Source organism: Entelurus aequoreus, linkage group LG21, assembly GCF_033978785.1.
Source record: "Entelurus aequoreus isolate RoL-2023_Sb linkage group LG21, RoL_Eaeq_v1.1, whole genome shotgun sequence".
Lineage (NCBI taxonomy): Eukaryota > Metazoa > Chordata > Actinopteri > Syngnathiformes > Syngnathidae > Entelurus > Entelurus aequoreus.
In genome coordinates this window covers 30,985,012-31,008,781 of record NC_084751.1, presented here as the reverse complement: position 1 = coordinate 31,008,781, position 23,770 = coordinate 30,985,012, and the positions used below count along the sequence as shown (strand labels likewise).

The 23,770-nt window shown below is 37.8% G+C and overlaps 2 protein-coding genes across 10 annotated transcripts in view; one reads left to right on the top strand and one right to left on the bottom strand.

Moving 5' to 3' along the window:
* pip5kl1 (phosphatidylinositol-4-phosphate 5-kinase-like 1) overlaps positions 1-23,477 on the top strand; it is a 70,552-nt gene extending 47,075 nt beyond the window's left edge. For 5 of the 8 annotated variants that reach the window (XM_062031445.1, XM_062031447.1, XM_062031443.1 and 2 more), the window contains 6 exons: positions 1,977-2,101; positions 3,038-3,072; positions 3,144-3,199; positions 6,237-6,349; positions 6,505-6,667; positions 10,813-17,549. In XM_062031445.1, the coding sequence (XP_061887429.1) occupies positions 1,977-2,101; positions 3,038-3,072; positions 3,144-3,199; positions 6,237-6,349; positions 6,505-6,667; positions 10,813-11,233 (913 nt within the window). In that variant the 3' untranslated portion in view covers positions 11,234-17,549. Of the gene's footprint in view, positions 1-53; positions 285-1,976; positions 2,102-3,037; positions 3,073-3,143; positions 3,200-6,236; positions 6,350-6,504; positions 6,668-10,812; positions 17,550-22,817 lie in introns of those variants that run through there. The other 3 variants (XM_062031442.1, XM_062031446.1, XM_062031448.1) reach the window with 3 other exon arrangements.
* LOC133638645 (endophilin-B2-like) overlaps positions 15,572-23,770 on the bottom strand; it is a 65,808-nt gene continuing 57,609 nt past the window's right edge. For both annotated transcript variants that reach the window (XM_062031451.1, XM_062031452.1), the window contains 2 exons: positions 23,436-23,673; positions 15,572-18,608 (listed from right to left, as the gene is read on the bottom strand). In XM_062031451.1, coding sequence (XP_061887435.1) covers positions 18,501-18,608; positions 23,436-23,673 — 346 coding nt within the window. In that variant the 3' untranslated portion in view covers positions 15,572-18,500. The remainder of the gene's footprint in view (positions 18,609-23,435; positions 23,674-23,770) is intronic.

Below are 23,770 nucleotides of genomic sequence, written 5' to 3'. Positions count from 1 at the left end.
GTGTCACTATCGGTTTATGTGAGGGTGAGGGGTAGGGATGGGAATTGATAAGATCAAAATCAATATAATAAATTAATATTCTTTTGTAAAATGTATTCTTCTTCCTAGGGAGTGGGAGAACTGAACAGAAAATAATGAAAATGCACTGAATTAACCTAACATACATATTTTTGGAATGTTGGCGGAAGCCGGAGAGCATGCAAATTCCACATAGAGATGCCCAAACAGAGATTGAAACCCTCAATCTTCTGACTGTGTAGCCAACATGCTGGTCATCTCCCTGGGTAAAGCAAACATCTCCTGCGCTAATTGGTTTTCTTACTATGTTATCCATCGTCTCATACATCTGGTTTTGAGACTAAGTGTATTCTTCCTCTGTGTCAGGAGGTTGGTGTGTATTGTTCCTGTGACACGTTCCCTTGCTAGGCAATTGCTTCCAACTGTCCATTAGGTTGGCTTACTATTGACTAGTGGCAAGTGTCACTTTTTTTCATCCAAGAATCAGTGCCTTTGATTCTAATTACATTTTTTTTTTGTTTCACCTGTATAATATAATGACTGAGTGAAACGTTGATAGAAGGAAAACATGCAAATTTTCTCTGACTAAAATTTAACGTTCATCTACTGTACCGAAAGAAAGGAGCGTCTACTGTGGCAAATGGGGGAACGTTTTTGACCACAAACTTAATTACTGCTCAGTGCCATTCATCTAGCGGCAGATGTCTTTAGTCATTGTCATCCAAATGAGAAGGCATTCATTTCAATTTAACAAATAATAGCGCTAACAGTATAAGCGGTGTTTGTTAGTATCTGCTGTATTCACGCCATGTGACTGCTGCCGGGATGACATCAGAGCAGTTAAAAAACGCAACATTTATTTATAGTTATTGCGTGCTGTTTGTCTAAACGTTTCAGCATATCGCTCGTACGTCCTCCTCTTGATGAAATAGCAGCCTTGCAGTTTTTACATTTAGCGCCGTTGCATTCTCTTGTCTAAAGACTTTGGAGCGTTTCTGCCGCCATGGTTGCCATGTTGCTGTCTGATGTCACTAAGCACGTTGTGTAATGACATCATTCCCGCCCACCGGAATCGTCAAGAGAATCGTTATACAGTGCAAACCGGTTCTGAGCAAAGTTTTCGATTCCCATCCCTAAGGGTAGGCAGGGTTTGTTTACAGAGCAGCCAGCGCGAGACGACAGAGGTGAAATTCAACAGGCATTCGGACTCCCAGTCGCACCGACTGTTTGGCAAACCGTGTCCAGGATTACAAGCGCAAAAACAGATACACACAGATGGATATTTACCTCCTCTATTCCCAGACAGACATTCAAGTCAGACATACTGCCTGTTTGTCAATTCGTCGCTGGATGACTGAAGCAGCATGGACTGGTAATGATGAACAAACATTAAAAAACAAACAAAAAGAAAATCTGTAAAACAAACAACCCATGAGGTAAGTATAGTAATGATGAACAAACAATATGAAAACGTTATGGCCGTTCTCAGTAACATGAGCAAAAAACTGCTGCCGGCTGTAGTTTTTGTTTTGAGCTTTGCCAAGTAATTTATTGACAGCCCCTCAACCTAAAGCACTAGTCAACGCGGGCTGACAGCTACGGCATGCGTTTTCAGAGTCCGCCTAGCTGGATGTTGATAGTCTGTTGAATATCCAACTTGAAACTAACTTCACTTTGTTTGCGCGAAGCAAGTGTCAGGGACAGACACGTATGCTGTTTAATCAGCATCTTGATATGTCACACGTGTGAGGTGGGATGGATTATCTTGGCAAAGAAGAAATGCTCACTAACACAGATTTTTTGAACAATATTTTAGAGGAATATAAATATATACTGTATATGTATGTATATATATATATATAAATATATATATATATATATTTTTTATTTTTTTTTATTTTTTTTTAATTTTCACAGGTCTGGTGTAAAATGTATTTCACTTTGCTCTAAATTTCCAGCAATGACAAGCGCTTCTTTTTGAAGACCCAGAATGAGAGGGAAATCCGATTCCTTCTGGACAACCTGAAGATCTACATGGAACATATGAGGACATATCCCCATTCACTTCTGGTGAAGTTGCTAGGTGTGCACTTATTTTTGTTAGTAAAAAGTAATGGTGTGGCAATATGCTCAGCTCATTTAATGTTAGGATATTGGGTTCATGAGAACAAGACGAGACAATATTTGGATGTACGTTTAAGAAAACTGCAGTGAGTAAATAAAAGAGGAGACAGGTTTCTTAATCACAAAACTATGCAGGTGTATTTTGCTATGTTTTATGGCTTTACATGCATGACCTAAAATTAACTGCTGTACTTCTTTCTACAAATTGAAACTAAAAACTATAAAAGTTAAGATTAAAATATATATACGACTAAATAAGCCTATTGCCTCTGGAGGAAACAAACCAGCATATCCAAAGTGCTTTTCCATCGCGTCTTGACATCCATGATTGACTTGTGTGACAGTTGTTGCTGCTTTCGCTTGGACATTAAAAAATGCTGTTGGATTTTGACGAAGGAGGGCAGCCGCCTCAGGCTCACCTTAAGAATATCCTGTTTACCTGTACTGTAGTTGCATTAGCAGATATCTGATTTATCCCCCCAAAAAACAGACACATTTCTGCTTAAATGAGGGTAAAACAAATGAGGGTAGACATACCACTAACCAAGTGGAACTTAGAGAAAACATATATCTGATGTTTATTCTAAAATACCACTAAATCAAGTCAAAGGTGTGTGATGTATGTATATGTTTCATTGTTGATGGTAAATGTAGTCCTTTTATTATTTTATTTTAAATACTCTGTTTTGTACTTAGTACTATAAATGTACTTAAATTGAATAAAACAACATATAATTATAAAATAATTGAAATTATTTTTTGGAAGGGAGAAAAAACTTAATTCTGTCATTTAAACAATGTTGTGTAAACCCATCCTCTCTAAATGATGTTAATCAGCTGTTTCCTGTTACCGCCTGTCCGATTGAAACATTTCCAAACTTTCTGTCTTTACAAGGTGTTCACAGGATCAACATTTCATACAGGCAAAAGGTACATACTCATTCTTCTTTTTCCACTATGGCAAAGCAGCATTGTAACTCACATTTCCTTGTCATTTGCAGAAATACTTCATTGTTATGCAAAGTGTGTTTTATCCAGATGATCGAATCAGTGCCAGGTAAGATTTGTCTTAATGTGCAGGAAAGTAGACAGTGGAATGCTACTCCAAAAGGTTTAATTCTATAACAGTGGGAGTCGTAACTCAGTATTCAAATGTACAAAATATAGAAATAGAGTGTTCAATGTCCAAAACGCACACAACAACGTTAGGGACATGAAAAGAAAGTAACAACTAGCTTAAAGCTGACTCATCACAAAAGACGTGTGCCAACCAGACTATGATTTGACAGACGACTGGGGACTAAATAATTTGAAATGTAGGTACACTTGGACTAGACATGAGTGAGAGGAGAGAGAGCTGAGCGGAGGATACACAAGAAAGAGACACAGGTGCAAATCGGAACAGGAACAAAACACTGGCAAAACACAGAAAATAAATAACATAATAATGATTACCGAATCAAACATGAAATGACACCTTAGAATCCCTGTTAATTCATCTCCTAAACACTGGGATGTACTGCGAGAAAACTACACATTCCCCCAAAAAATTTTTGCTTGTTCTGTGAATTTTAGCAGTAGATGAATGATAATTGTACCGTTGGGACAGTTAAGTGTTTCAAATGGTGCTAAGATTGTGCCTTTGGTCTTTTATGAAATTATTCAAAACATACGCTGGTGTCTGATTGGCCGTCGGTTATCCCATTTACAGTAAGGGTTGGGGGTTTAAATTATTTTTTCTCCCCTTGAAATGGGTTACATTTTAAATTTTAGCTGATGTGTTTCTGTTTATGTAGATATCATGGCCGTAAATGATTAAATGACAAGGCGCTTCATAAATAATTTTACCCCAAATGTATTCCTGGCCACATCCATACTTGCCAACACTCCTGATTTTTCTGGGAGGCTCCCAAATTTCAGTGCCCCTCCCGAAAATCTCCCGGGGCAACCATTCTCACGAATTTCTCCCGATTTTCACCCGGACAACAATATTAAGGGCGTGCCGTGATGGCACTGCCTTTAGCGGCCTCTACAACAGGGGTGGGCAATTAATTTTTACCGGGGGCCGCATGAGCTACCCGAGCACTGCTGGAGGGCCACATCGACAATATTTCAATTACATTTTGCTCAATATTATTTTTGATATATACCGTAAGATAAATAATAATAATAATAATAATTAATAATAATAGTAATACTTCAACATAGTGTGTGTAACAGCATTCCATGACTAATATAAATAAATTAACATTAATAATAAATGACAGTAAAATAAGCACACGTATGACTGAGGAGTCATAGTGTAACTTTTTGTGGTGTTTGAGTTGTCCGACTTTTTGTGTGGCCATAAACGCACCAGTGGTTTAGTGCTATGCGTGTTGGTGACAGATGACAAGTTGGTTTTGGCCTGGTTTGTACGGCAGAAAATGACTAGTTTTTCGAGATAGAATTGTTTTACTCATGTTTTTGGTGTGGTTATGTCCGAATATAAACAGTTTTGCTAAATAAAGTGATCGATATAATTCCTGTCCTCGAAGCATCTCGATAGACGTTACAATAATTGAACGGTGTTCAATTGAACGGTGTTGACGAACACACTTAGGGCCGCTTGTTGTCACTGTCACTCAAAGTTGCATTGCAAAATTCCATAGAATAAATATGTTTATTTTGTTTAGAATTCAGATGGGATTTGATTTGGTGCGCGGCATATACTTGCTGCGCGCAGCGGATGCTTGAGCAGTGCGCAATTGCGCAGGCACGCACCTTAGAGGGGACGTTGCTTTGCAGTTCATGTCTTGTTGAAAACACGGCATTCCTCATCAACTTTTCTCTTTTTAGCGTCTCGGGTGTAAACCGTTCATCACTTGTCGCTGCATGTGCACCTTCACTCGCAGGTTACACACGGACACACGCCCATAAATAATACTTTTCAAAATAAAAGCAGCACAGTTGTATTGCGCGCACGACATAGATGTTTTTTCAACTTTATTTTGTAATTGCAGCTGTTCACATTCACTCACAATCACGCACACGCATACGTCCACACGGAAGTAATACAAATAACGATTTTCAAAACAAAAGCAGCACCGTTGTATTGCACACTCGACATAGATACTTTTTAAAATTTATTTTGTAATTTATAATTGGCCTCACGCGGGCCGGATAGGGACGCACAAAGGGCCGGATGCGGCCCGCGGGCCGCAGAATGCCCAGGTCTGAGCTACAACATGTCGACGCGTCCGCTTTTTCACCATACAAACAGCGTGCCGGCCCAGTCACATGTTGTATGCGGCTTCTGCATACATACGAAAGTGACTGTAAGACATACTTGATCAACAGCCATACAGGTCACACTGAGGGTGAACGTATAAACAACTTTAACTCTGTTAAAAATATGCGCCACACTGTGAACCCACACCAAACAAGAATGACAAACACATTTCGGGAGAACATCCGCACCGTAACACAACATAAACACAACAGAACAAATACCCAGAATCCCTTGCATCCCTAACTCTTCCGGGCTACAATATACACCCCCGCTACCACCAAACCCGGCCCCCTCACCTCAAACCCCCCCCTCCAATCTCTTCAAACTGAAAACATTTGTTATTTTTTGCAAATATTAGCTCATTTGTAATTTGATACCTGCAACATGTTTCAAAAAAAGCTGCCACATGTGGCAAAAAAGACTGAGAAAGTTGAGAAATGCTCATCAAACACTTATTTGGAAAATCCAACAGGTGTACATGCTAATTGGGAACAGGTGGGTGCCATGATTGGGTATAAAAGCAGCTTCCATGAAATGCTCAGTCATTCACAAACAAGGATGGGGCGAGGGTCACCACTTTGAACAAATGCGTGAGCAAATTGTCGAACAGTTTAAGAACAACATTTCTCAACTAGCTATTGCAAGGACTTTAGGGATTACACCATCTACTGTCTAGTCCCTGACTAGAGCTGACCAATCTAAATCTATGAGCACAAAGTGGTGAAGCCTACTCTGATGAAAGGTGAAACGTCTTCTAAGACCAACCAAACAGTCTAGTTGACATACATTCATAGACATACATGCATGGTTTTTGTGTTGCCAGGTACGATATTAAAGGTTGTGAAGTGAGTCGCTGGACAAACCCTGTGCCGGAGGGATGCCAGATTATTGTGGTTCTCAAAGACCTTAACTTTGAAGGCCAGTACATCACTCTTGGTAGGTCTTCTGCTGTGTTTCATGTCGATTATGACACTGGTTATGAATACAAACTATATACTAAAAAAGCAAAAAAGATTTTAATCTCAATGAGTTTTTTGTACCTGGTTAAATAAAGGAAAATTATGAATTAAATAGTAAATTTTTGTACACAGACCAGCAGCGTTCCTGGCTCTTGCGGCAAGTGGAAATTGACACAGACTTTCTCAGAAGCCTCAACGTGTTGGACTACAGTCTTCTCATCGCATGCCAGCCTTTACAGCAAGATGAGCGTCATCACGCACTTTCCTTTGCTTCACTTATCAAGAGAACTAAGCGGTTAGTAAAGTGTGGGCATCTACCAGCCGCGCCACTCTGCCCCGTGTAAATTAAGAAGTTAAAATTTTTTTTTTTTTATTACCATCTTTGTTAGCACAAGAGGTTGAACATCTCACAGCAGAAATGTCTTATAGACACCTGCTTTGTAAGTCTTAAACAAGTCAACTATGTTTTCAGTGCAAGGTGCAATGCAGGGCTGGGCGATATAGCAAAAAAAAAAAAGTAACATGATTATATTTTTCCTATCATCCGATCTAAATTAATATCACCATCTTTTTTACATTGCTTTTACGCTGCCAGTCTTAAAGCACCTGTTCTAAAAACCAAATAAACTTGGGATTAGTTTGACCTTTTATTAACACTAAGTAAATAAAACGAAGACATTAAATAAAACAAAGCACGATAAGATAACAATATACAAATAAATTCCATTTTACTTGTTTTCAAGTGAAAGAAACTACACACATAAATGCATCAGTTATTATTTTAACACTGGTGGTCCAACTACATTATAGGAAGCTGTCAAGCTATCTTTAATTTACCAATTAAGATCGGTGGTAGCGTAAACAACTCGCTAGCATTAGCAGTAGTCGCACAGTGTTTTTTACACAGCTTTTGGACGACAAGTAATCATTCAGTTTGCAAAAGAAACATATCACCTGACACGTACAAGTCATTTGGGAACTGTTATGTTCTGTATTTTGAAGTTAGTTTCGCAGCTTGAGGTGGCCGTGAGTCCCAGAGGCAGACACAGAGATGGCCCGAGAAGAGTGCTACACGTTTAATATCTATGATTCTGCTTACTTCTGCGAACAGTACCTTGTAACCAGAAACAGGGCAGCAAAAGGTCGACTTTGATTGGCTTGTAATTAAATGTTTGAGTTGATATTTATTAAATCAATTCAATCAATCAATGTTTACTTATATAACGAGTGTCTCAAAGGGCTGCACAAGCCACAACGACATCCTCGGCTCAGATCCCACATCAGGGCAAGAAAAAACTCAACCCAATGGGATGACAATGAGAAACAAAACCAGTTTTCGTTAAAGTAACATAGAAATTGATCAGAGCTGTTTATCTATTTTATGGAGGAAAATAGTTCATCATAGAACTGCCCAAAGATTGACAGCCACGATGGATGATGTTGGAATTAGAGACGTTCCAATCGATAGGCCCCAGATCAGTATCGGACAATTTTTGTGAAAAAGTATGTGATAGCCTTTCAATGCCCAATGTTAACAACGATCCCTTTTGGCTGATGCTGTGTTTATTTTTGATTTCTTGGCTAACAGACGCGGCTTTAAGCTAACGTCCATACTCCCCGAAAGATTGCAAACACCAAATGTTGATAGCTCTGTTTAGTAGTGACGGTCAAACGATACTAAAGCATCAATGCATTATGAAACACAGAGTAATACTGTGTCCCTCAATACCTCAATGTGTGTATCACTTTAAGAAAAAAAACATGTGACCAGTACAGTTGTTGTGTCATTTGATCAGGAAGCGCTTCTTTCAGCTCACAGGTGACAGCTCGTACTGACTGTAGTAGGAGGGGCGTGCCGCGTTTGACGTCCGTATCCGTGGCCATCATCCATCTAAATGCAACTAAGAAAAAAAGAGACAAATTCCGAAGTGTATACATTATAGGTGTAACGATTTAACATCAAATTTATATTCCTACATTTAAAGTATATCAATCTGTGCTTGGCAAGTTTGCCTTTCAAAAGATAGGTATCGAGCCAAGATACCTATCTATGAAGTTTAGCACTTTTAATAATAAAGATGTTAAACTTTAAGTCTATTTTCCTGTCTGTGGCGTCATCGAAAACAAACAAAAATGGCAATACCTACGGTGGTCGAGAAAAGTTGTGTGTGCGCCTTTAAGAGGTGGCACTATTGTGTGTGAGAGCGGCAGAACAGAGTCCCGCGAGAGTTTGGGTGTCTGTGTGCTGAGTGTCTAAACATGTGTTTTGACTCCCTGTGTTTGTCACCGCTTGTTAAGAAAGCGTCTGAGAGTGTATCTCCGACCAGCTACAGCACTATTGCAAAAGCCGCAATAAATACAAACGACACGACACAATGATAAAGCTGCAACACAACTTTAAACCACGGAAGTCGCGGCCGACACAATGGAAGTGACAGTGGAGCACCGACTCCCGGAACACAAGGAAAAATGATTTGATGAGAAATAAATAAATAGAAGAGATGGATCAAGGAGGGTATGGAAATTAGGAAGCGAAGGGCACAACACCATTAACAGGGATGAACCTGTGACGCTGTCCGTCATCATCGATGCAAGGACAGAGAACAGATACAGTATGTCGGGGCAGGGGAACTTTATTTAGCATGTAAATCTACTCTTAAAATGTTGGTTACTGTTCTTTTAAGGAAATTTGCTTGAATGTTTAAATTGTGAGCATAAAGACTCTAATTACATCTAAACTGTTCGTTGCACTTTATTCAAATAAGATATAAATGCATTTGCCATTAATTGTTGTTTACTTGCTTGTTCGTATCCATAATTAATTTACACATAATTCCCTTACAAGAAATAACAGGAAAATAGGAAACTTCACCTGCAGTGTCCACTATTTATTTCACTGTCTCACTGCTTGATTTGTTTTGCTAAAAAGTTACTGAATCGATTTCAACTCACTGTATCGTTTTGTATCATCTCGTTCTAAAAAAAAAAAAAAAAAAGTTTTGTCCCTGACTCATTTCGGCAGAAATACTGAATGAAATCGTTACATTCATAGATAATACTGATCTTATAGCGCCAGATAAAGTAACTGCTCTTTTCCTGTTTATGTTTCGGCTCATTGACAAGAGCTGCACATTTCATCACAGCTATTTGTTTGAAATAAATTGAAAAATATACATGTATATATTGCTAACTACTTGTACAAAAGTGTGTAGTGAATAGGGTTCTAGTAACTGTAGTGACTTTTGTAATCCAGCAGGTGGCACCGTTATGAAATAGCAACACAGTGCAGTGTCAGTCCAGCCTGTTGGGTCTCTTTTAGTCCTCATCATTAGTGTAATGCAGACCTGGGCAAATTAAGACCCGGGGGCCACATGCGGTCCGTTAAGCTTTTCAATATGGCCCGCCGGACATTCCCCACATTTTTTTCCCGATCTTTAAGATGGAAACTGTAGCTGCCATTATGATGTGCAGTGATGTTTTTAAATTAGCGTTAAGTCTTGAACTATAGGAAGTATTTCAATGGTCGGAATCTGCTCTTTTGCATGATATACTAGTTACTATGGTGATCTAAGTCACAGCAGCTCAGACGAGGCACCAAGCAGTGTGGGTGGGGAGCGTTTCCACAGAGTGTTTCCAGAGCGATCAGCCTGAAATGCGGGTGTCAGGGACAGACGCGGAAGTAGAATTTTACAACAAAGTTCTAAAGCTTAGTGATGTATCAGATGTATCAGATTGTAGGTGGGGGTTTTTTTTACCCTTCACGTTCATATTTCACTGTTTGTTGCATTTTTGTTGCGTTTCGTTTGATTGTAAAATATGTCGATGGAGAGGGGGTGTGACGTTCATATGTTGTCAATATTCAGTGTTTTATGGTTCATAGTTAATATTGTAAGTCCCAAATTCTTTATTTTCATGTACATTCTGGGTGTCTCATTCAGTAAAAAAATGTTTTAATTCCATTCCGTTTTTTAAGGCGGTCTGTCATAACATTCAATCAGACGTTATTGTGAGGTTTTGTATTAGATATACCGGCCCCCGGACACATTTTTTTCTTTAATTTTGGCCCCCCAAGTCAAATTAATTGTCCAGGCCTGGTGTAGTGGAACAACAGTTGCCATTGTTGTTACATTCATGTTTATGCACTGCTTCAAAAATATTTTAAGATATTAATGTAAAAGTTAAGCAGTTTATATGTTTTGCTTTTTTTCCCCTTGCTGTAACAAAAATCAAGACCTCAAAACCGAGATTCGTACCAAACCAAGTGAAATGGCGTACCGTTATGCCTTCAATTATCACGGTTCAAAATGTTGGCGTATACTTTTAGCAAAAATATTGAAGACTGTCTTGGAATTTGACTTTGTGAGTTGAACTTTATTTGAATGTGGACTTTACATAATTATGTTGAATAATATTTGTTTTACCTTTGGTCAATGGTTTTAGATCTGTGCATCCCAGCACCAGCCCTAGCCAGAGTATCCCTTCCGTTCCCGGGACAGTCCCAGAAGGTAACACTTTCATTCAATCTGATGACGAGCGTTCGAAACCAGCACAAGCCAGAGATCTGTTATGTGCTGAAACGCCTCAGCAGCCCGAGGCTGGCAGTGACACCAGAGGACTTCAAGACTTCACAGTCCAAAACAGACGTTTATTGCTCAACTTAAAAAATGCTCAGCACATCATTGATGGCCCTGACCAACGTTACTTCATTGGCATTATTGACATTTTTACAGTTTACGGTTTCAAGAAGAGACTGGAGTATTGGTGGAAGAGGCTGAGACACCCAGGCCGGACATTTTCCACCGTCAGTCCACGGAATTACTGTACCAGACTCTGTCAGTGGGTGCAAGACCATACCAAGTAAACAACAGAGGTTTGTAATCGCCGCCCACGTGCGTACCAAATTAACCAGTTTGGATTCCTGTCACCCTCCCTTAAAGCCTGTTTGAATAATAATGAAATAACTTGGGTTTAACCTAAAGAACCCAGGCCAACTTATGCTAAAAGTAAAACGATGGTGGATATATCACAGACCAAGAGGATTTATTGTTTTAAAAATACTAATAATTCATGGCAGAGACGTGTGATGTTACATTTATGTTACATTGTTAATGGCCGATGAGTGTGAAGTTACATTTATGTTACATTGTTAATGGTCGATGAGTGTGAAGTTACTTTTATGTTACATTGTTTATGGTCGATGAGTGCAAAGTTACATTTATGTTACATTGTTAATGGTCGATGAGTGTGAAGTTACATTTATGTTACATTGTTAATGGTCGATGAGTGTGAAGTTACATTTATGTTACATTGTCAATGGTCGATGAGTGTGATGTTGCATTTATGTTACATTGTTTATGGTCGATGAGTGGGAAGTTACATGTATGTTACAATGTTAATGGTCGATAAGTGTGAAGTTACATTTATGTTACATTGTTTATGGTCGATGAGTGTGAAGTTACATTTATGTTACATTGTTAATGGTCGATGAGTGTGAAGTTACATTTATGTTACATTGTTAATGGTCGATGAGTGTGATGTTACATTTATGTTACATTGCTAATGGTCGATGAGTGTGATGTTACATTTATGTTACCATGTTAATGGTCGATGAGTGTGATGTTACATTTATGTCACATTGTTAATGGTCGATGAGTGTGAAGTTACATTTATGTTACATTGTTAATGGTCGATGAGTGTGCAGTTACAATTATGCTACATTGCTAATGGTCGATGAGTGTGAAGTGACATTTATGTTACATTGCTAATGGTCGATGAGTGTAAAGTTGCATTTATATTACATTGTTAATGGTCGATGAGTGTGAAGTTACATTTATGTTACATTGTTAATGGTCGATGAGTGTGATGTTACATTTATGTTACATTGTTAATGGTCGATGAGTGTGAAGTTACATTTATGTTACATTGCTAATGGTCGATGAGTGTGAAGTTACATTTATGTTACATTGTTTATGGTCGATGAGTGTGAAGTTACATGTATGTTACAATGTTAATGGTCGATAAGTGTGAAGTTACATTTATGTTACATTGTTTATGGTCGATGAGTGTGAAGTTACATTTATGTTACATTGTTAATGGTCGATGAGTGTGATGTTACATTTATGTTACATTGCTAATGGTCGATGAGTGTGATGTTACATTTATGTTACCATGTTAATGGTCGATGAGTGTGATGTTACATTTATGTTACATTGTTAATGGTCGATGAGTGTGAAGTTACATTTATGTTACATTGTTAATGGTCGATGAGTGTGAAGTTACAATTATGCTACATTGCTAATGGTCGATGAGTGTGAAGTTACATTTATGTTACATTGCTAATGGTCGATGAGTGTAAAGTTACATTTATATTACATTGTTAATGGTCGATGAGTGTGAAGTTACATTTATGTTACATTGTTAATGGTCGATGAGTGTGAAGTTACAATTATGCTACATTGCTAATGGTCGATGAGTGTGAAGTTACATTTATGTTACATTGCTAATGGTCGATGAGTGTAAAGTTACATTTATATTACATTGTTAATGGTCGATGAGTGTGAAGTTACATTTATGTTACATTGTTAATGGTCGATGAGTGTGAAGTTACATTTATGTTACATTGCTAATGGTCGATGAGTGTGAAGTTACATTTATGTTACATTGCTAATGGTCGATGAGTGGGAAGTTACATATATGTTACATTGCTAATGGTCGATGAGTGTGATGTTACATTTATGTTACATTGTTAATGGTCGATGAGTGTGATGTTACATTTATGTTACATTGTTAATGGTAGATGAGTGTGATGTTACATTTATGTTACAATGTTAATGGTCGATGAGTGTGAAGTTACATTTATGTTACATTGTTTATGGTCGATGAGTGTAAAGTTACATTTATGTTACATTGTTAATGGTCGATGAGTGTGATGTTACATTTATGTTACATTGTTAATGGTCGATGAGTGTGATGTTACATTTATGTTACATTGTTAATGGCCGATGAGTGTGATGTTACATTTATGTTACATTGTTAATGGTCGATGAGTGTGAGGTTACATTTATGTTACATTGTCAATGGTCGATGAGTGTGAAATTACATTTATGTTAATGGCCGATGATTGTGATGTTACATTGTTAATGGTCAATGAGTGTAATGTTACATTTATGTTACATTGTTAATGGTCGATGAGTGTGAAGTTACATTTATGTTACATTGTTAATGGTCGATGAGTGGGATGTTACATTTATGTTACATTGTTAATGGTCGATGAGTGTGATGTTACATTTATGTTACATTGGTAATGGTCGATGAGTGTGAAGTTACATTTATGTTACATTGTTAATGGTCAATGAGTGTGATGTTACATTTATGTTACATTGTTAATGGTCGATGAGTGTGATGTTACATTTATGTTACATTGTTAATGGCCGATGAGTGTAATGTTACATTTATGTTACATTGTTAATGGTCGATGAGTGTGAAGTTACATTTATGTTACATTGTTAATGGTCAATGAGTGTGATGTTACATTTATGTTACATTGTTAATGGTCGATGAGTGTGATGTTACATTTATGTTACATTGTTAATGGCCGATGAGTGTAATGTTACATTTATGTTACATTGTTAATGGTCGATGAGTGTGAAGTTACATTTATGTTACATTGTTAATGGTCGATGAGTGTGATGTTACATTTATGTTACATTGTTAATGGTCAATGAGTGTGATGTTACATTTATGTTACATTGTTAATGGTCGATGAGTGTGATGTTACATTTATGTTACATTGTTAATGGCCGATGAGTGTAATGTTACATTTATGTTACATTGTTAATGGTCGATGAGTGTGATGTTACATTTATGTTACATTGTTAATGGCCGATGAGTGTAATGTTACATTTATGTTACATTGTTAATGGTCGATGAGTGTGATGTTACATTTATGTTACATTGTTAATGGTCGATGTCAAGAACAAACGCACCATACCCAACAACACACACACACCAACAAAAATGCTGCCAAAAAACAAGCACAAGGCCCCAAAACGACCGCATGAAGGACTTTGTGAAAGTTTGGTGAACAAAATATACGTGTAATACAACAACAACGTATTTGCAGTGAAAGTTTTTGGAAAATCTTTCACTTCAATTATTAGCGTGAGATGCAAACGTCTCTAGTTACAACTATGGAAGTCGAAAGGGCAGCTTAACATTTGAATAATTACCAATGTGGATGGATAAGTTATTTTAATGTTTGAAGTGTAGTTGTTGATTATTTGAGGTTATCAGTCGATACTTCAGCGAACCGTGGATATATCGTGGGAAAACTGTCTCAGTAAACCAGAAAGTGACAAGGCTTGCTAACTTCCAGGTAACTAGGATTTTATTTTGTAAAGTTGCAACATTTCTGACATGCATGTGTTTTGAAGGAATGTGTGTTGTTTTTTATTTTTTGGGTGGGGGGCATTTTCTTTTGCATGTATTCGAATTATTATTATTTTTGGACCATTTCTACTATTCTGCTTCATTGGCCACCTTATGAATGTATTTCTTATTCTAGAATGTATCAATTTGACACTTGTTTGTGTTTAATTCCACTAATGTACTTTAAATTAAAGAACATCAATTCAAAATCATTGAAACAGTGAAATGTTTGTCTTATCAGCACTTTTAGTTGACGTTTTCCATTGCAATTTTTAAGGCTAAGAGACTGATAGCGATATTTTACTAGTTTGTTTTGAATTCACTTTAGGATTATAGTAATAAATAGTTAAAGTACCAATGATTGTCACACACACACTAGGTGTGGTGAAATTAACCTCTGCATTTGACCCATCCCCTTGTTCCACCCCCTGGGAGGTGAGGGGAGCAGTGAGCAGCAGCGGTGGCCGCGCCCGGGAATCATTAACAATGGAATTGTAATATTTAACATGCCAAAAAAAAAACTTTACAATTGTTAAATGACTTAATGGTGAAAAAAGTTAGCAAATCCTATGAGTCACATGACCACTTCTAAATGTTTTTTCGTCACTTAGGGACTTAATTAGTTAAAAGCTAAGGACACATTTGACCACTTCCAAAGACAATTATTAGTATTTATTTTAACAGGGTTACTTTTCAGACTACTGTTTTTTTCCAACACATCCCAGTTGACCTAAGACTGATTAAATACATTCTGAATAAGCGTCAACAATAAAGAGGTACACTGTCATGTTACTGTTCCACACATGCAAGTTTATTGCACACTTAGTCAGCCAACACGTCTTGTCCATAACAAGTGAAAACATAACACAAGAAAAAAAAACATGAAAGCAACAGAAAGGTGACAAAAAATGTGTCAGATGGCGCACTGACACAAACATAGAATTAATATTTATTCTTGGCTGATGCTATAAACCAGGGGTGACCAAAAGATGTCCCAGGGTCAGTTCTTCCTTCATTATTCCCACTTCATATTGTAAAAGTAAAATAAAATGAATAATTCGACATTACAGTACACTTTTAACATCTTTAATGTACAAAAGTACAGAATGCACTCCCTCTTCAATTATTCTGCATGCGGCCCTCGCTGGAAAAAGTTTGGCCACTCGTGATTTAGTGGCCATATTTTGTGATTATTAAATGAATACATGCATGCTGCTAATGTCACGTACAAAGTGTATGATAGACAATATAAAATGATTATGTGCCAGTCAGGAATCACATCAATTACAGTGAAGGTGTCCAAAATGTTTTTCCTGAAATGGAACATGTTCAAAATGTGATTTTTGATTTTTTTAACCTTTTTTATGCTGAAAATCCAGTGTAGTTTTCAGTGAGGAACCTGCTTGTCCTGTCATATTCTAAAGCGGGCCACATTTTGGACACCCTTGTCTTACGCAGTCAGAAGTTGTAGACCAAGCCAAACAAGCACTGTACATTCTATATTGTTTCACAACAAAAGTCGTTCATGATTAATCATCACTAGTCACAATGTTCATCCTATGGGATGTTTTTCTAGTCTGCAACATCCATGAAACCTCAAAACGTTAGAGACATTACGTTTATCTAGTACAGTCTTCCAACTGGCCAGTGCATTGGAACAAGGACTATTAAAACAAGTTTGGTCACAATGTCAAGCAAGGGGGTTAGAAAGGTGGATATTTTAAATAAAATTAGGCTAAATAAAATGACCCAAAAAGGTTCCAATAGAAAACCATTAAAATAAGTGTTGTTTTTTTTAACAATCATGTGACGCCATAGTTATTTTTTTCTATTTGTCCCAGTGTAATTGATGACGGCGTTAAAACGTTCGGAAATGTTCAAAATTTGAAAATAAAATGTTGAAATAAGGCTCAAGAAGAAAGTACAACACTAATCAGTCTGCTGTTGGTATTTTTATTCTGTTATATAGTTTCATTATTATTATTATTGTGTGTACGTTCACTTCCATGCTTTTTCTGCAACAAAGTGTTCTATAATGTTTATCACGCCACACATGATTTACACGTTTGTCAACCAAATCAAACCTTTCCAACATGAAACCAGCCAGCTCATTCTCCACACTCAGACTAACCATTTTTCAAATCTCCAAAACACCAACTTTTCCCATATTTCAATATTCTCCACAACACAAATTGCCTTTGATCTTCATCATCTTTAACACCAGGGGAGTCCTGATACAACTTTTTGTTGACGACACACATGCTACCTATTATGCAACCCTGAATATTGGTAGGTACAAATATTGACCTAAAACACATTATTTAGTAATGTGCGACGTTAGGAAAGTGGAATTACCCAAGGAACAATGGTTGGTATGAAAAATACTCATCTATTTATTAGTAACTTGTCTAAAATGCACTTATGCTTGGAGTTCAATGTTTCTTGGCGACACCGAGTGACCACAATAATTCATTAAGTTGAACTCATGACGCAGTAAGTCGATTGATGCGTACACGTTTGTTACTGGACACTGACTAACATGCCTTGGAGACTTTATCTGTAATATGCAATTATAATTATGTTATACTTGTTTTATTTGACAAATGTCGTGTTTTAGAATGCAGTATTGTTCAATTGTTCTTTTACCATGAATTGATTAACGTGGACCCCGACTTAAACAAGTTGAAAAACGTATTCGGGTGTTACCATTTAGTGGTCAATTGTACAGAATATGTACTGTACTGTGCAACCTACTAATAAAAGTTTCAATCAACCAGTTTCAATCAATCAACACTCTGCTTTGTGCCTTTGTCTGCCTGGAGCTGCTGTGATTCTCATAACCAGTATACCATTCAAAAGCACAGATTCCAACCATTTAAATTATTATTAAAATAATTTAAAATAATCCTAACAGTTTTGATGTTAATGGTTTTAAAACATGGTTTAGAAACGTCTGGCAGGCCGTATTATACCCACGTCTGTGTTAGAGGCAAGCCGATACCATCCCATATTCCATATGCAGATCGGGACACCTCAACCTATTTCACATTTATAAATTGATTTTCAAAATATAAATGCTGAAAAGTTATTTTCCACATAATTTTTTTCCGATTTATTTCATGTACAGAACTCCCATCACATGAATAGTATTTGTGCACATTTCTAACACAATCAGGCTAATATTTTACCACGTTTAAAAAAAACTGCCCTCATTTTTTGTACAACATTTGGCTTCAGCTTTTCAGCGTTCACACCAATTTCTACACAAATTATTTTCTGTGGTTAATATTTTTATTTTGTCTAGAATTGGATGCTTAAACTTGTCCTCACTGCTCAATTGCTCGTACTTGGTGACAGCAACTCAATACAAGTGTAGTCTTGGTGCACCAACTACTTAAAGAAAATGGGAATTTTCTAAACTTGTACCTAATCTCCCACTTATTGCTGTACTGCGTACGATTTGTGGCCATGAGTGAAACCTGCCTGATACGAAGAGGAAAATATTTTCAAACTAAGATATAAATGCTGAGTGTGTTACATGTAGAAACCAGGAGGAAGTTACTTATTAGTGGTTGCAAACAGCTTGAGAGCTTTCAGAATGTCAGCCAAAGTAGACGTAAGTAGAAGTGCACTAAATAAAAAGACACAGTGACAGTAGAAAGAGCCTCTTGCATGTCTGCACTGTGACATTACTTCATCTATTAGCTCAGCAGTTCCAGGTACGTGACGGGGACTTTCCCCTTTTCGTTGCCTCGCTCCCCAAAAAGCCAATCAGGGTCCATGCCTGGTACGGTGTAGACGGTGATGAGCTGAAATACAACAACAAAAAGAGATTTTTATTTACTGGCGCATAAGAACACAGCTATTTTTCTAAGCCCGAACATTTTCACTGTGCCATCTTTGCACTGGAAGTGAGATCACAATCTGATGGAGTCAAACCAAAACTGAATAGAGTAATGTTTGATTCATTAACAAAAGCAAAACGTGTGTCTTTGGCCATGAAGCATTTCCTGGTTCTAGAGGTGTCATTCTCCACCGTGTTCTACGTTGTCATCCGTTTTTGCAGCGCCCCCCCTTACCCATACTTGCCAACCCTCCCGATTTTCCAGAGAGACTCCCGAATTTCTGCCCCTCTCGAAAATCTCCCGGGGCAACCATTCTCCTGAATTTCTCCCGATTTCCACCCGGACAACAATATTGGGGACGTACCTTAAAGACACTGCCTTTAACGTCCTCTCTCACCTGAAACCTTCACCCCTTAACAGCCGCACTGTGTCCAGGCGTCCGCTTTTCCTCCATATAAACAGTATACATAATAATGTAGCGTTGGACGGGTTTAACAATGGTCTTTACTCGAAGATGTCAAGAAATGCTGACACGTTGTATGATCAATTAACTGGTTTAATGATAACGCAATCCATACTTGGTCAATAGCCATACAGGTCACACTGAGGGTAGCCGTATAAACAACTTTAACACTGTTACCAATATGCGCCACACTGTGAACCCACACCAAACAAGAAAGACAAACACATTTCGGGAGAACATCCGCACCGTAACACAACATAAACACAACAGAGCAAATACCCTGAATCCCTTGCAGCACTAACTCTTCCGGGACGCTACAATAGCGTCTACGGCTTTTGGAGCTCAGTGCACAACTGCACACACAACAAAAAGGAGACGAAGCAGAAGAACGAAGAAGAGACATGGCGACGACAAGTAAGAAGAAGAAGAAATACGCTTGCAAATTCCAAAATGATTGGAAAAAAGATTTTAATTTCATCCAGAAAAGCTCTAAGGGGAAGGGGTATGCTGCCTGCACCTCCACCAAATCTCCCGAATTCAGAGGTCTCAAGGTTGACAAGTATGCCCTTACCTCTTCAATAATATAACTGCATGTGAAAAAAATTACTAATAATCTGACAATAGAATCAAAACAGAAACCTTGCTAGTTATTGGTTATCTATAATATTTCAGCCTTTTCTGTTAATGTCTTTTTACTCTGGCGAAGTGACGAAGGTGTGGGATGTGGGGGGGGTGGTACGAGTGTGTGTGTGTGTGTGTGTGTGTGTGTGTGTGTGTGTGTGTGTGTGGCGTGTATTTTCGAACCCGGAAACAGAAGTCCTGTTTTGTGGACATCTATATCAATCACCAGAATATAATAACGGAACGTATAAGACGGTGGTCCCCAAACACCGGATTTGCACATAAATAATTAAATAACTGACTGTATTTTATCCAACTTAACTTTCGCCTGTCCTACAAGACACACTAATAAGCGTGTTCATGGATGTATAATAAAACTCCTGATAGGATGTCACTATTTGTTATATTTGTTATGTCTTACACATTCATGAAAATATAAGTGTGCCGGATTGGAGCCAAAGTCCAATTTCCATATAGTATATACCAGCATCTCATCGTAAAGAAACAAGGCCAGCCTGGAGCCATGAGTGTTGGCCAATACCAATATGAAGCTGACACCAATCATAGTACATCCATCCATTCTGTACTTGTATTATTTTGTAGTGTGCAATGTTAGAAAAGGTTTGAGCAAGTGAAATTACTCAAAAGAACCATGCCAGGTAGGAAACATTTAATGCATTTTATGTCCTTTAATGCTTCCCTCTTGTTTTCATACCAAGATGTCGCCACGGTACTGTGCTCTCTCCTAGTTTTTCTTTGTTTCTTACATTGAACAAAGAGGAGCACAGTCTACCAAGTCAAATTCCTTGTGTGCTAAACATACTTGGCCAATCAAGTTGATTTTGATTCTGAAAACTTTATGACAGATTTATGTTTTTGAAGTGGAGTGTTACATTGGGGCATGTCGCAATAAGTTGAATGATCAGGAGACATTTGTTTGTGGATATTTTCTAATAAGCCTCTGCCTTGGAGACTTTGTATCTGTAAGTAATATGCAACTAGTTTTATGTTGCACGATTGCACCAAGAAAAATTCCTAGTTTGTGAACCCGTTCTCAAACAATGGCAATACAAACTATTCTGAGTCTGATTCTGATTCTATAATCATTTTAAAATGTGTCTATATTGACAAATGTGTTGTATAAATAGCAATATTGTTCAAATAAGTATACTTATCACGTATGTCCAGCTTGTGTGCTTAGCTGTTGTGTACAGTAAGTAGCTGCTAGCTCTTCATAGCTCCTACACTGCAAAAAGTCAGTGTTCAAAACCAAGAAAAAAAAAATTCAAAAATTAGGGGTATTTTATTTGAACTAAGCAAAATTATCTGCCAATAGAACAAGAAAATCCGGCTTGTCAGGACTTTCCAAAACAAGTAAAATTAGCTAACCTCAATGAACCCAAAAATACCTTAAAATAAGTATATTCTCACTAATAAGTGCACTTTTCTTGGTAGAAAAAAAAAGAGACCTTTTTGCTCAATATGTTGAAAAATATTCTTAAATTAAGCAAATGCTAGTGCCATTATCTTGACATAATGATAGGCGCTCGGCATCATGAGTTTTTTTTTCATGCTTGAAGTAAGAAATTATTACTTTAAAAAAGTAGTTTTATACTTGTGAGTGTTGATGACACAGCTTTGCATCAGTTGATATTCTAGTTTCGAGCATGTTTTACTCAATATAGGTCATAAAATCTCAGCAACAAGCTGTAATATCTTACTGAGATCATTTAGGACCAAAACCCTTAAAACAAGTAAAACACGAACATAAAATCTGATTAGTGAGAAGAATGATCTTATCAGAAAGAAAATAAGCAAATATCAACCTTATTTGAGATATTTAATCTAACTTAGATTTCAGTTTTTGCAGTGTGGTCACAATATTTAATTAAATTAAGGGCATGACGCAGTAAGTTGAATGATCAGGAGACATTTGTTTGTGGATATTTTCTAATAAGCCTCTGCCTTGGAGACTTTACCTGTAAGTAATATGCAACTATAAACATTTTAAACTTGTCTATATTGACAAATGTGTTGTATATAAATAGCAATATTGTTCAAATAAGTATACTTATCACATATGTTAGGGTTAGAGCGTAGCTGTTGTGTACAGTAGCTGCTAGCTCTTCAGGGCTCCTAGTAGCCTGTTGTAAATGCCTTCAATGAAATACAAGAAAATAGCAATATTGCATGCTCATTGGAGGACATTTAGATTAACAGACTGTCCAGCTTTGCATAAGTAAACACGCTCCAGGACTGCTTGTATCGGGAGATTATATCTGGGATTTTGAATCCGATGCTTGTTTTTTTTGCTGATATCGGCCCGATATCAGCATACCCGCATCATAATTATCCCCTCAACTCCCCCCAAAATGGATTAACTCACTGGAATGAAAAAAGACAATATAAAATACATCCATAAACGTGTATGCATGTGAAAAAGTGCAATATAATTATCTGTACAGTAACCTATTTATTTATTTATATCTGCACCTTATTGCTTTTTTATCCTGCACTACCATGAGCTAATGCAACGAAATTTCGTTCTTATCTGTACTGTAAAAATCAAATTTGAATGACAATAAAAAGGAAGTCTAAGTCTAAAGATATTCAATATCGTATTGGAACGCCCCAACTTATAATAAGTTACGATTCGATTCTATCCCAATTCTTGTGTGACGATTTGTTTCAGAATTGATCGATTCAAACATCTCAGTGTATTATGTGGTATGTAAATTATAATCAAATCTTTGTCAACAATACTGGTTCCAGGTAACAAATGCTCCTAATATACAGGCAGCGAGTAAGCACAGAGGTGGCTTAAAAAATGTATTTTTAAAAATCGATATTTGAAAATGTTGAATCAAATCAGAATTGTAATAAACAACAATCGCAATTTGGATGTTAATCCATTTTTTTGCGGCATCCCTAATAATTAGTCTCCATAAAACCTGTTTTATGTTCATATTTTTTGGTGTCTAGAACATAATCTATCCTGGGCGTGACGTTAAAGTGCATCCGGCAGTGGAGGCTTCTCTATGGGGTCTTGGGGCACTAGGAGGTTAACCCCTTTACTACTGTTACCCCAGGAGGCCCTTGGCAAAGGCCTAGTACCTGACTGCCCCCTAGCCAGGGATACGGTGAAGACCTCAACGGCGGAGCAGGCGGAAGACGGTAGATTTAGGAACTACCACAACGGCTGCGATGGCGGAAGAAGGCTGCAGCAGAAAAGGGTCCCCAGTCGTCTTGGACTCCATGCCACTGGACCCTAACCCGGATCTGTCAAGGATCGTGTGGTGACTGTCTGTGCACCAGTCTCCCCACGTTAAACTAAGTCACGCACAGGCATCCTTCATAAAGGGATACACCCCTACCAGGAGGATCGTCATACTCGTTCGAGTGACCGCCGATGACGATGATTTGCTCCAGATTTCATATCATTTGTTCTTTGGAAAGGATAACTAACAGTACTACTCAAAAAAAACTAAAGGTACCACTGTATTAACGTTTCTACCTTTTCCTCCGACATTAAACCGTTTTGTTTTTATTCACTTTGCGTTTGTTTTTAATCAGTTTTCTTGTTTGTCAAACTGCTGATGGCCGCACATGTCTCCCAGCCGCACTATGGACACCCCTGACGTCACCATGTTTTTTTGTTTTTTTTTTAACATGGGTTGAAACCTGAAATAGCATCCTCACAAATGTACCTCATCAGCCAATAGGGACAGCTCGCTTGAGTCGTGGGCGTCGTAGTCATACAGGACCTTGGCCTTTCTGGTGCCTGTGATAGGGAGCTGCATTTGCTCCATAGCCAGTGTTTTGGGCTTATTGCTGGAGGAGGCGGGTGTGGTGGTACCAGGGGAGAGGGGTACAGACGGGAAGGCATCAGAGGCAGGGTCGGAAGATACAGCAGACTGGTAGGGAGCGCCGACTGCATTAGCACATCTGTATGATGATTGCAGACAAATTAATTGGAAGGGTTTTCCCATATTGAGTGTGTCATGCAGAACGTAACCCAGCAGGCACAAGACATTGATACAAC